Below are 13,840 nucleotides of genomic sequence, written 5' to 3' on the forward strand. Positions count from 1 at the left end.
TGTGTGTGTGTGTGTGTGTGTGTGTGTGTGTGTGTGTGTGTGTGTGTACACACCACATCTTCTTTATCCATTCACCTGTTGTTGGACTTCTGGGCTCTTTCCATAGTTTGGCTATTCTGGACATTGCTGCTATAAAGATCGGGGTGCACGTACCCCTTCAGATCACTACATTTGTATCTTTGGGGTAAATACCCAGCAGTGCAATTGCTGGGTCATAGGGTAGCTCTATTTTCAGCTTTTTGAGGAACCTCCATACTGTTTTCCAGAATGGTTATACTAGCTTGCATTCCCACCAACAGTGTGGGAGGGTTCCCCTTTCTCCACATCCCCGCCAACATCTGTCATTTCCTAACTTGTTAATTTTAGCCATCCTGACCAGTGTGAGGTGTTATATCATTGTGGTTTTGATTTGGATTTCCCTGATGCTGAGTGATGTGGAGCACTTTTTCATGTGTCTGTTGGCCATTTGTATGTCTTCTTTGGAGAAATGTCTGTTCATGTCATCTGCCCATTTCTTGATTGGATTATTTGTTCTTTGGGTGTTGAGTTTGATAAGTTCTTTATAGATTTTGGATACTAGACCTTTATCTGATATGTCATTTGCAAATATCTTCTCCCATTCTGTTGGATGTCTTTTGGTTTTGTCGACTGTTTCCTTTGCTGTGCAAAATCTTTTTATCTTGATGAAGTCCCAATAGTTCATTTTTGTCTTTGTTTCCCTTGCCTTCAGAGATGTGTCTAGTAAGAAGTTGCTATGGCTGAGATCAGAGAGGTTGCTGCCTGTGTTGTCCTCTAGGATTTTAATGGATTCCTGTCTCACATTTAGGTCTTTTATCCATTTTGGTCTTTCATCCATTTTGAGTCTACTTTTGTGTGTGGTGTAAGGAAATGGTCCAGATTCATTCTTCTTCTGCATGTGGCTGTCCAATTTTCCCAACACCATTTGTTGAAGAGACTGTCTTTTTTCCATTGGATATTGTTTCCTGCTTTTTGAAGATTAGTTGACCATAGAGTTGAGGGTCCATTTCTGGACTCTCTATTCTGTTCCTTTGAGCTATGTGTCTGTTTTTGTGCCCATACCATACTGTCTTGATGATTACAGCTTTGTAATATAGCTTGATGTCCTGAATTGTGATACCACCAGTTTTGGTTTTCTTTTCTTTTTTTTTTTTAATTTAATTTAACTTTATTTATGTTATGTCAACATACAGTACATCATTAGTTTTTGATGTAGTGTTCCATGATTCATTGTTTGCATATAACACCCAGTGCTCCATGCAGTACATGCCCTCTTTAATACCCATCACCAGGCTAACCCATTCCCCCACCCCCGCCCCTCTAGAGCCCTCAGTTTGTTTCTCAGAGTCCATAGTCTCTCATGGTTCATCTTCCCCTCTGATTTCCCCCCCCTTCATTTTCCCCTTCCTTCTCCTAATGTCCTCCACGCTATTCCTTATGTTCCACAAATAAGTGAAACCATATGATAATTGACTTTCTCTGCTTGACTTATTTCACTTAGCATCATCTCCTCCAGTCCCATCCATGTTGATGTAAAAGTTGGGTATTCATCCTTTCTGATGGCTGAGTAATACTCCATTGTATATATGGACCACATCTTTATCCATTCGTCTGTTGAAGGGCATCTCAGCTCTTTCCACAGTGTGGCTATTGCGGACATTGCTGCTATGAACATTGAGGTGCATATGGCCCTTCTTTTCACTACATCTGTGTCTTTGGGGTAAATACCCAGGAGTGCAATTGCTGGGTCATAGGGTAGCTCTATTTTTAATCTTTTGAGGCACCTCCACGCTGTTTTCCACAGTGGCTGTACCAACTTGCATTCCCACCAACAGTGTAAGAGGGTTCCCCTTTCTCCTGTGGAACTTTCTAAAAATGAACACGTCCACGTGCCTCCCAGAGAGGTTTTGATTTCTTTGGTTTGGATTTTTAAAATTTTAAGAGTGATGCTCATGCATAACAAGGGGTGAGAACCATAAAAGACTAGGTGAATTGCTACCTTTGCAGGTAGATTCTTTAATGAATACTGTTTGTTTCACCTAAGGTTTTGATACATTTTAAATATTAAAGAAGTAATGTTTCTTGGAGTCCTGAAGTTGGCTGTACTATGTTGTTGTATGTGTGTGGAGCCATGTGTTTTGGATACATGCTGAATGTAGGATTAACATTCTCTTACAAAATGGAAAACTTAATAAATACATGTGCTTGAATAAAAAGCACATCTTATCTTTCTAAAGAGGTAGACAAAGAAGTGACAACAAAAGGAGTGCAGGGGCAAAAATCACATTAAAAATGAGTTTGAATTCTTTTTTTGTTTGTTTCTTTTCTTTCTTTTTAAATGGTTGATAGGTGATAGTAAACCTTGTTCACTTGACTTACTACCCTACCCAGATGGAATAATTATAACCATAACAGATGAAGAAATCTCACAGATTTCTTTTTCTGGAAGTGTGATAGACTACATTTTCTGGATGGTCCTTCCAACCCAAAACACCTAAAAATGCTACACAAAATGGAACAAATATCCTTTTGAATGTGTAGCTTAGCTCTCAGAAAAGTTAGACAAACTTCCACAGGTAAGTAAATAAAGGAAACTAGGGGTCAGATTGGTAAATTAACCCTGACACTGAACTTACATTTGAGGTTTTGACTGATCTTCCCTACTTAAAGGCTTGGATTTTAATGTCACTGTGGGAGAGAGGAGGTGATTTCTTGGACTTGTACAGAGTGGAGCTTTAGAAACTCAACTTTTCCTTCCCCTCTCCTCCTTCCCCTCGCCTCTTCCTCTAAGCCAGTACTCTTGAAATGTCCATCAAGAGGTTGTCTTGGGCTCGGCTGGAGGTAATCACATGCTAAAATATGACAGTGGGATTATTTATGGGAAATAGGGAATGAAAGCAGGAAGTGTCAGGTGTTTCTCTTTCCTGGGAGCCCTTGCCCCGGTCCTGGAGCTGATTTTCTCTGGCCGTCCAAGTGACAGCTTGGGTGTGAGAGAACAAGATCTTAATAGGTGGGTGTAGGATACTTTAATTGGAAATTCTGTGTCCCCAAAGGGAACCAGTTTCTCTTGTAACAGCCCCGTAGACGTAGCTTTCAGGTTGTCCTCAGGGATGTCTAATTCCCGTGGATTGCGTACAAGCACTGCTGCCTGGAAACACAGCTGGCATTCCACCTTTTTAAAGGTTCTCATTAAAGAAAGCTAGGCAGTTATCCCAACGTCAGATGTGTCCACAGAAACGGAGAAAGAATTCTCCTTATATTATTTATTAAAATAGAAGTGATTATAGCTGACATTCTTGTGACATTTCTGCTTTTAAAGAAAATGCTTCTTAAATGTCACCATTAAATATGAAGACTGATAAAGGATTCTGTTAAATACATTTTGTCAATGAAATTCCTTTCTATTCCTAATTTTCTAAGTGTTTTTTTTTTTTTAATAAAAAATAGGTGTGAATCTTACTGGATATCATATATATAAAACCAGTATTTTAAATCCTTTAATCTATTTGTGTTTTAAATTATATTAGTAGATTTTCTAATGTTAAAGCAATCTTACTTTCTGGAATAAATCCAAAGTGTTTTGAATTGCATATGTCTGTAGATTGTGTTTGCTAAAATTCTTGGAGATTTATATGTATTTCCAAGTTAATAGGTAAAATTGATTATAATTTTATATTCTCTTATTAGTCTGAATATCAAGGTTTTACTGACCTTTGAAAAGAAATTGCAGAATGTTGTTTTTCACCACCCTCTGCTGGAAAAGCTTAGTAGAACTTACCATGTCTTTTTCTTTAAAATATTTTGTTTATTTATTTGATAGAGAGAAAACCCAAGTAGGGTGAGGGGCTGAAGAAGAGGGACAAGCAGACTCCCCACTGAGCAGGGAGCCTGATGCTGGGCTCAGTCCCAGGACCCTGGGATCATGACCTGGGCTGGAGGCAGACGCTTAACCGACTGAGCCACTCAGGCGTCCTAGAACTTGTGATGTAAAATTATCATGAGTCCACTGTGTGTGTGTGTGTGTGTGTGTGTGTGTGTGTGTGTGTCTGCACGTGCCCACGTGATAAGGAGTAGTATGTTAATTACTGATTCAATCACTTTAATGATTATGTCTGTTTAGTGTTACAGTTTGTTTGAAATCAGTTTTCATAAGATATTTTTCTAGGAAATGTTTCATTTCATCTAAGTTTCAAATTATTAGCATAGAATTGTTCTTGTAATTTTTTTTTTTAATTTTATCTATTTGACAGAGACACAGTGAGAGAGGAAACACAAGCCAAGGGAGTGGGAGAGGGAGAAGCAGGCTTCCAGCAGAGCAGGGAGCCTGATGTGGGGCTTGATCCCAGGGCCCTGGGATCATGACCCGAGCTGAAGGCAGACGCCTAATGACTGAGCCACCCAGGCGCCCCTTGTGCTTATAATTTTAAATCTCTGCTATATCTGTAGTTATAGCCTTCTTTCATTCTGAATATTGTTTATTCCTTTTCTTTTGCTCAATCTTGAGAGTTTATCATTTTAAAAGGACCAAATATTTTGCTTTATCTTCTTCATATATTACTCATTCATTCACTGACTCATTAAAAAATATTTGCTGAGAGATGAATTTATGTCAGGTACTTCTCTTGATCCCAGACATAGAGCATAACAAAACAGATAAAAATCACTGCACTTGGGGGAGCTCACAGTCTTATGGAGAAGACAAGACATAACAGAAATGACATACACTGCATTGTCAGATGGAAAACAAGAAAGCAAAGGAGGACACAATTTTAGGGTGGCAGGGAGAGTGTCCAGAGCCATGAGGGTTACAGTACAGGGGATGAAGGATGAGAGAATTTGAGTATGTATAACTAAATTAGAGCAAAGGACCTAACAAGATTTAGCCTGATGCTAGTGATGAGAATTCGAGTGAAAAGACTCCATGGATACAGTGAAAATAGCATGACACATTGGGAGAAGTTATGTATATGTTGTTTTATAATATGTACAATAATATGTACATATTTATTACAGTATATATTTGGAGGAAAGACGTCCATCTTTCCTCAGGGTGAAGTTCTAGTTTTCTCTTTAGAAATGGTTTTGCAGAAGGGACACTATAAATTTCCATTCTATTTCCATTGTAGTATATGCCTAGTACATTGAACAAATGGAAAGTGTGGTAGTATTTGCCCATGAAAAATTCTCATAAACAGGGACAAATACAGTGCCAAAGAAAATATTTAGAATTTCATTATTAACTAAAAGGGATTTTAAAAATCTGAACTAGAAAAATATTAAAACTGAGGTTAAGCAAGCTTTTGCTTATACTTAAGTACTGTAAGCAGGAAGTGTCAGGTGTTTCTCTTTCTTGGGAGACCTAAGTATACTTAATGTCACTGTAACCCTTAGAAAAGGGTTATGAAAATTACTGACAAGAACTTTGTGTTTCTACTTTTCTTCCTGTACTCCTTCAGGCCAGATGGAGACTATACATCTTCACTTAATGGCGGAAACGTTAAAGGCATGGAAGGAAATTCAACAGGACACTTACCAAAATTCTGCCATGAGTGTGGGACTAAATACCCTGTAGATTGGGCAAAGTTTTGCTGTGAATGTGGCATTCGAAGAATGGTTCTGTGAATAGAGCCCAAAAGAAAAAGCTAAGTCCAGAATTTTATGACTGTTGCAGCTTGGACAGCTAAAGCACTTCCTTTAGTGATTTTATGCTAAAATTATTCAAAATACTTTTTTCAGCAATTTTTGGAGCATAATTCTTTGGCTGTGTAATGTGTGTGTGTATATAAATGTGTACATATACTGTATATAATAAATACCTGATACCCCAGACTGTGCCATTTATGGAAATACTCATCTGTCAGAAAATAATTTCAAGTGGAATCATTAATGTTTCTGTTGTTATTGCACATTAAACATACCTTCACAAAATCAAATGCTAGTGCTCAGCCCTTCAAGCTTTAGGATGATCATTACTTTGAGCAAAAAATCAGAACAAAATTTTTATTATCGGTGCCTATTTTCACATAGTATAGGATGGGATGCTTGGAATTTTGGAAATGAAGAGAGTATTTTCAGTTACAGTTATACAAGGTCATTTTCCTGTAGAGCTCTTTAACAATTAATTTTATAAATATTAAAAAAAGAAAGGAATTAAACCCCTATCGGTCTATGATGTCCTTTACTTGGTATATCATTAATTATATAATTTAGACATCTTTATTCATTCCTCAAAATGTAATTATGCAGTTTCCTTTTCAGAGACACAAGACTGAAAAATACAAATGTATTTTATTCCAGTTATAACTGAAGGTTTTTTTTTTTTTACCTCTGTGTTTAGTTGAATGTATATTCTTTCTATTTCTAACTGTGTCTCCACATTTCACTTTTTTCTTTTTCATAACCTCATGTCTGAGGAGTTTTAATTTACTACTTCCTTATTTTTGCAAAGTTTGAAAATAATTATTTAATATAAGAGGCACAAAATTCCTTGCAAAATTCTACATGTTTATTTCTGTGTCTGAATTTAGAAAAAATTATTTTAATGGATTTTAAAATAAACCACCTCACCCTAATAAATAATTTGGATAATTAATAATTACTACAGGGAATGCAGGTAAAAAGTATTTTAATTTTTTAATTTTAATTTCCCTTGAAGTATATTTAGATGTAACGATGAGTTGGTTAAGAGACTAATGTTTCCTCTTATATTTTCTTTTTAGTGTTTAATACTGAAACACCATTCACATCACAGTAAAAAAAACCCACTGAAAATGCACTGCTTTAATGCACAGCTGACTTATGTAATTAAACATTCACAAAAAATTATACTTTAACTTTGGCTAAAATATAGCTTTTAATCATTGTCACTTTCAGTGTGACAGTATTTAGTAGTAGAATCTTTGATGGCCTGTGCAGCCAGGTTCAGTAACTCCTTAGTAATTTCTGTTGAATGGAAAGAAAAGAGCTTTGATCTTATTATAAAGGTGTAAGCAAATCTTTTGTTGGCCATTTTTAGCTTCTTGTTTATGATTGTGATCAACTGTAAGGGTTAATGTAGAAATTTGTGGCTTTTAATTTTCTCTGAAATTTATTTACGCTTATACTTTATAATTGTATCATTAGTTTTTTTGTGGTTTTGTTTTGTTTTGTTTTTTCATTCGGGCAGGGGATATAAACTTTGAGGTAATGGGAATTGTCGTTTTATTTACCTTATAGTTTCTTTCCTGACTTTTCATTAACTTTTTAAAATCTGGTTTTCTTTATTCAGACATATTGGTCTAAAAAAGGAATCCATTAGCTAGAATAAGCTGTAATTAATTTAGAATAATGTACATATTAGATTTTCATTTCAATAATATATGTTACTCTGTCCTGTTATAAATCATATGAAGAACTTTAAACTTTGTTTTCCCTGGAACTCAGCATTATTTTTCTTTTTCCAAGTTTTTTGTTTTTTGTTTTTTTTTTTTAAACCACATAATTTTTGCCCAAAGAAGGGGTAGGTAAATGAACTTAAATGCAGTGGCACATGTTTGTTCCTCACAGAATTTTGCAGTAGCCAGTAAATGTTAATAATGTACTACATGGAAAATGAGTTGGTAAAAAATCATCCAATTCTAGAACCCAGAGATTATTATAAAGAGTAAGTAGGTGAAGTATACTTATGAATTATGAAACATGTTGTGACAATGTATTTAAATGCATTTTTGTATTACTTACATATATTATTCTCACATTGATTTGTTGTGCAATAGTTCAGTTAATAAGAAATTTTCCTAGATCTATGCATCATTTACTTTATTTTTATTTATTTTCACAAGTATTTGCTAGTGTGGTAGAATAAAATAAATGACTGTAAGCTTAAATTAAAAATGTAAAAATTGCTTATATATTATTCTGAAAGTCATTAGCTTGAATAAGTAAGATTATTATGGTTGCTGTTGTCTCTTGTTCACTGTTTTTTATTACAAATACTGTCTTCATTTCTGAACCAATTCAATAAAGACATATAGCAAAAAAAATTTTCAATTGGTCTTTATTGATGTCTTAGCTTTTAGCCACACATAGGTAATAGAAAGATAAGAGCACACTGAAATATGAAGAAAATATTCAAAGTTAAAATACAGAGTTTTTAAATGAGATAATAGCTTTTCACTGGCAGGGTTTTTGTGCCATCAGCTTTTAAAGAGAGTGCTATTATTTTTTGAATTGAAGTGTTTTATGGCATCAAGTATTATAAGTATGTTTCATTACAAGATTTCTAAGACAGAAAAATTCTCTTTATGTCCAATAAAATATGGCAGTCGAAAACATGAGTGAAGTCAAGGTTGATAGGAAACATTGTGGATATTTCTAGTTAGGAAATATACAGTTTAATGGCAAATAGTATTGGTTTGTGATCAATACTTAGTGATTTAGACTATCATATTTAAAATTTTAAACAGTAACTGTCTCTAGTAAAAATACAATCAAATTAGACATGTTTGGTTTGTACTCAATCTTCCCTGTTCTAGAGACGAATACTTTTACCATGAATAGAAGCTCAGGGAATGAAAAATAATAGAAGAGGTACATAACTACAAAGTTAGCAGAACTCTTTTGTCTTTATTTGCATTGCAGGTATATGTATTTTATATGGTGGATATATTTTTAGTACTAAGATAGGTTAACTTTTCTAATGGACTATATTATTGAATAGAGCAGTGGAAAAATCATTAAAACCAAGTTAATGATAGCCAGACTTATTTTCATTTAGAAAGTTTTCAGGTTATTACTGTCAGGGTACTCATAGATGATTTTGTCTGTCTTATAGGTAAACTGCTTTTTTTTTGCCACTAGAGGGTGCTTTTAGATAATTTAATATTACCAGCTTTCAATTCTTATTTTAAAGGCTTCTCAGCAGTATAGGTATGAGATGCATATATACATGACCTTACAGAGATTTATAAAGGATTGTTTTTGTTTATTTTGTTGTGATTTTAACAATTCATAGGTTGATTTTTTTTTAAAGATTTTATTTATTTATTTGACAGAGACACAGCGAGAGAGGGAACACAAGCAGGGGGAGTGGGAGAGGGAGAAGCAGGCTTCCCGCAGAGCGGAGAGCCTGATGTAGGGCTCGATCCCAGGATCCTGGGATCATGACCTGAGCCGAAGGCAGATGCTTAACGACTGAGCCACCCAGGCACCCCTCATATGTTGATTTTTAAGAACTTTAGCTCGTTTTGGGTACCAGGGTGGTAGTAAATAATAGAAATGTTTAATACTTATTCTTCACAATATTTTGTTAGCAAATTTGTGCATCTCAAACATATTACTCAATTACCAGATATTCTTTGTACTATTGCTTTAATATTTCATCTTAGCTGTACAAGAGTTTTCATTATCTTTTTTCAATCTTTTAACCTAACTAATGATACCTGATAGAGTGACATCTACTTATTTATTTTTTATTATTTTTTAAGTTTTTATTTTAATTCCAGTTAACATACAATGTTATATTAGTTTCAGGTGTACAATACAGGGAGGGATTGAACACTTCTATACATCACCTGGTGCTCATCACATGTGCCCTTCTTAATTCCCATCACTTGTTTCACCCATTACCCGCCCCCCCCACACCTCCCTTCTGGTAAGCATCAATTCTCTATAGTTAAGAGTCTGTTTCTTGGGGCGCCTGGGTGGCTCAGTCGGTTAAGCGGCTGCCTTTGGCTCAGGTCATGATCCTGGGGTCCTGGGATCAAGCCCCGCGTCAGGCTCCCTGCTCAGCAGAGAGCCTGCTTCTCCCTCTCTGCCTGCCTCTCTGCTTACTTGTGCTCTCTATCTCTCTGTCAAATAAAATGAAATCCTTAAAAAAAAAAAAGTCTGTTTCTTGATTGGTCTCTCTTTCTCTCTCTTTTTTCCCCTTTGTTCATTTGTTTTATTTCTTAAATTCCACATATGAGCAAAATCCTATGGTACTTGTCTTTCTCTGATTGACTTATTTTGCTGATCATTATACTCCATCCATGTTGCAAATGGAAAGATTGAGTGACATCTATTTAAATTAAGAGCTAAGTAAGTTGTTAGACCAAACAAAACTAAACTTTAACTTACACTTACTTTATACTTTAAACTAAAACGTTATGCTTACAAATATTAAAAAAAAAACTTTACATGTTCTTCATTCTCTGATATACTAGGGATTGAGAGCAATAAGTAAGATGTGATTAAGTCCTTATGCTATAAACTTGATGGAACTTGTTTGGAGAAGCTGATATACATACAAACAATTACAACTTAGGACAAAAAGGATTCATTTTCATTAAATTTTATTGTACTACAAAAACTGCAGAAATGTTGAAGATAGAGCTTCTCATCACCACAAGTTATACAGCTGACCATTTCTTGCTTTTTTTCTTTTCTTCCCTATCCCAATGCTTAGGAGGAGGCCTGGTAGAATGGGACCAAGAGCTGCACTTTCCCCACCTTTCCTGGGGAAAAGGCAAGTGACAGTGGAAAGGATGTGTGTGCAGTGGGGTCTATTGGAATGTAAAGTGTGAACTACGGGGGACTGTCAGGACTGAGGAAAAATGATGCTGAGTAAAAATTACTAATTCCAACTGTTCACCTCACCTCACGTAACTCTCCACTTTCATTGTCCTTTTTTCTCTGCTCCAGCACTTGTTTCTATGCCTATTTTGAATTGCGCTGATAAGGTTGGAGATTGCCAATAGTTCTGAGTAGTGGTGAGTATGCTTAACAATGAAATGCTGATTTTCATTCATCAAATCAACAATCTTAAATTATAATAAAACCGAAAACTTCATGGTGCACCAGGATGAATGCCGTTATCCACTAATGGTGGAAATAAAAATTGATAATACTTTTTGAAAAGTTGACTAATTTTATCCTTTTTAAAAGCCTTTAAAATAGTCATGCCTCATAACCTAGTAATTTTGTTTCCAAGACACATACTGATTCTTGAAGTAATCTGAAGTACAGAAAAATACTTAGGCAGACTGTGTTTAATAGTACTATTATTTGTTGTGACAAAAATTAAACCATTTAGCTGACCTATAAACACAGAGAACACACTGATAGTTGCCAGTGGGGAGAGGAGTGGGGAGTTGGGCAAAACGGGTGAAGGGGAGTGGGAGATCTAGGCCTCCAGTTATGGAATGAATAAGTCACAGCAATAAAAGGGACAGCATATGAAATATAGTCAGTGATGACGTGTTGCACGGTGACAGACGGTAGCTACACTTACGGTGAGCATGGCATAATGGATAGAGAAGTTGAGTCACTATGTTGTACACCTGAAACTAATGTAATATTGTGTGTCCACCATACTTAAATAAAAAATAAAAAAATAATAAAAGACCAGTTGAAACCACAAAAATTAAATCATTTAGTAAGTTAATAATTAAAGCACTTTCAAATAATTTTTAATGGTATAACAATGTTATGTTTTACCACTAAGACAAACAGTCTAAAAGAGCGCATATGTAAAGAACTGCACAGATGAAGGCTTGAGATACATTCCTCAGTATATTGTACTTATTTCTACTAGAAGGATTTTTGATGTTTTTATATTTTCTTTATATTTTTTATACTGTTAATTTTTAAATGAATATATAATGATCTTTTAAAAATAGGGTTATGTTTTCAAATCACTTGCATGTGATAGCAGTAGTTTGTTTAAAGTCACGACCTCATCTTGAGTTATGTTGTAGCATTCACAAAATATAGATGGTAACCCTTGTGATCAAGTTAAGCTAGTTTGTTTTTATAAATACCTTGGTTGCTGAAAGTATCTTAACTGCAGGTATAATTTTCATGAGATTATTTTTCCTGTATTTCATACAAAGGACATTTTTTAAAAAGATTTTATTTATTTATTTGACAGACACAGCAAGAGAGGGAACACAAGCAGGGGGAGTGGGAGAGGGAGAAGCAGACTCCCAAGGAGCAGGGAGCCTGATGCGGGGCTCGATCCCAGAACCCCGGGATCATGACCTGAGCTGAAGGCAGGCACTTAATGACTGAGCCACACAGGCGCCCCAAACAACATTCTAACATAGTCCCTTTCCCCTTTCTAATTATTACCCATATGATTTGAAGAGTCCATGGTATGCAAGTGAATTTTTACTTCGCAGAACATAAAAACTAAACTGGTCTAAATATTTAAGACCACTTTATTGTTAAGCTGGAGGGGGATATATATGTATATATCTGAAATACACCCACTTTCACATATTTACCTATAGGCTTATCTTTTAAACTTTAAAATGTGTTTAATGTTATCTTCTTATTTTCTTGTAGTTATTTTAGTCAAGAACAATAATTTTAGAATCAGTAAGTTTAAAAAATTTTTGCTAATATTGCCAAACTTAGACTCCTGGGGAAAACTCATATGAACCCCACAAGAAACATTTGGAATTTTTTATTTTAAACCCTAATTCCTCAAGGATGATTCTCTTTGGAAACATACTGTTCAATTAACAATTAATTTGAAAATTTAAAACAATAGGTTTGTTTTTTAATATGTCTCACTACAGATAAAATCAAAACTCCTTTTGAATGAGCAGCATGTATGCTAGACCAGCTGTTTATCCTCGGTAAGGCACTGTGTTCACATGGTCTTCCCTTGGTCAACACTGGTATAGTTCTCCCTCTTGTATCAGTATATGTCACTGATGCCGTTACCAGAAAACTTGTATGAAGAAGAGGGGCAGTTATTCATTGCCTTAAATACTTTACTGTAGTTTAAGTAGAAAACATTGAACAGTACTAGAAATTAAAAACTGTCCAAGTCATACCTAGTAGTGAGAGATTTTGACCTATTTTAAATATAAATTTTGTTACTGTCTGTAATGGGCATTGTTTACATTTGTGGCTAGCATCTTTTGGAAATCCTCCGCTGTGTGTGTGGTTAAGTTTTTCGTTTGAATCCCACTGCCTCAAAAAGATCATAGCCAGAGTTTAGTTTTCCATCCTTTCTCGCAGCTAGGGAGTAGTCATATCATCTGACGACTGCACAGACTTGGATTCTGAAACAAGCAACGTGAAGAAGCAGCCACAGAAGCAGCAGTATCTGTTTTCCAGTGGGGATGGTGAAGTCTGCTGGAGAGGCAGCGAGCTTCAAGGGTAGCAGTGACAGAGTCAAGATGTGACTTATGCCCTGTGGTAGCACTTGAGCTGAGTTTCCTCCTCTGGAGTAGTCTGTCAGTCTAAGCTGGGCCTTGTTTCTGGCTATGGAGCCACTAGTCTTGATTACCTGGCTCTCCTAGAGATTCTGTGAATTACCCAACAGCTTTTAATAGATACCTTTTTGCTTAAGCTAACTGGACTGAGATTTCTTATTTGTACTTAAAAACAATTCAGTGATAAAATTTGACCTGACCTCATGCTTCCCTTTTATAATGGCCATGGTAATGGGAAAAGTGCTTACAATCATATTCTATAGGAGGGAATCTTCAACACATTGAATCAAGATACTTTTCCTTATCCCAATTATGGTGTTAAATAATCACAAACTGAATTTTTTTTTCATGAAGATAGAGACCCTTTATTTTTATTTTTTATTTAAATTCTCTGACTGACTTATTTCGCTTAGCATAATACCCTCCAGTTCCATCCATGTCGTTGCAAATGGCAAGATTTCATTCCTTTTGATGGCTGCATAATATTCCATTGTATAAGACACGTATCATATGACCTCACTGATATGAGGAATTCTTAATCTCAGGAAACAAACTGAGGGTTGCTGGAGTGGTGGGGGGTGGGAGGGATGGGGTGGCTGGGTGATAGACATTGGGGAGGGTATGTGCTATGGTGAGCA

General features: G+C 35.5%; 1 protein-coding gene across 5 annotated transcripts in view; it reads left to right on the forward strand.

Moving 5' to 3' along the window:
* Positions 1-13,165, forward strand: part of ZC2HC1A (zinc finger C2HC-type containing 1A) — a 55,684-nt gene extending 42,519 nt beyond the window's left edge. For 2 of the 5 annotated variants that reach the window (XM_073892915.1, XM_073892916.1), the window contains 2 exons: positions 10,442-10,505; positions 13,010-13,165. In XM_073892915.1, the coding sequence (XP_073749016.1) occupies positions 10,442-10,505; positions 13,010-13,150 (205 nt within the window). In that variant the 3' untranslated portion in view covers positions 13,151-13,165. Of the gene's footprint in view, positions 1-1,519; positions 1,698-5,474; positions 8,029-10,441; positions 10,506-13,009 lie in introns of those variants that run through there. The other 3 variants (XM_025871471.2, XM_025871470.2, XR_012378239.1) reach the window with 2 other exon arrangements.
* Positions 13,166-13,840: the final 675 nt, after the last annotated feature.

The sequence above is a fragment of the Callorhinus ursinus genome, unplaced genomic scaffold (genome assembly GCF_003265705.2).
Source record: "Callorhinus ursinus isolate GAN/ISIS: 27379988/994484 unplaced genomic scaffold, GSC_fseal_2.0 scaffold5, whole genome shotgun sequence".
Classification (NCBI taxonomy): Eukaryota; Metazoa; Chordata; class Mammalia; order Carnivora; family Otariidae; genus Callorhinus; species Callorhinus ursinus.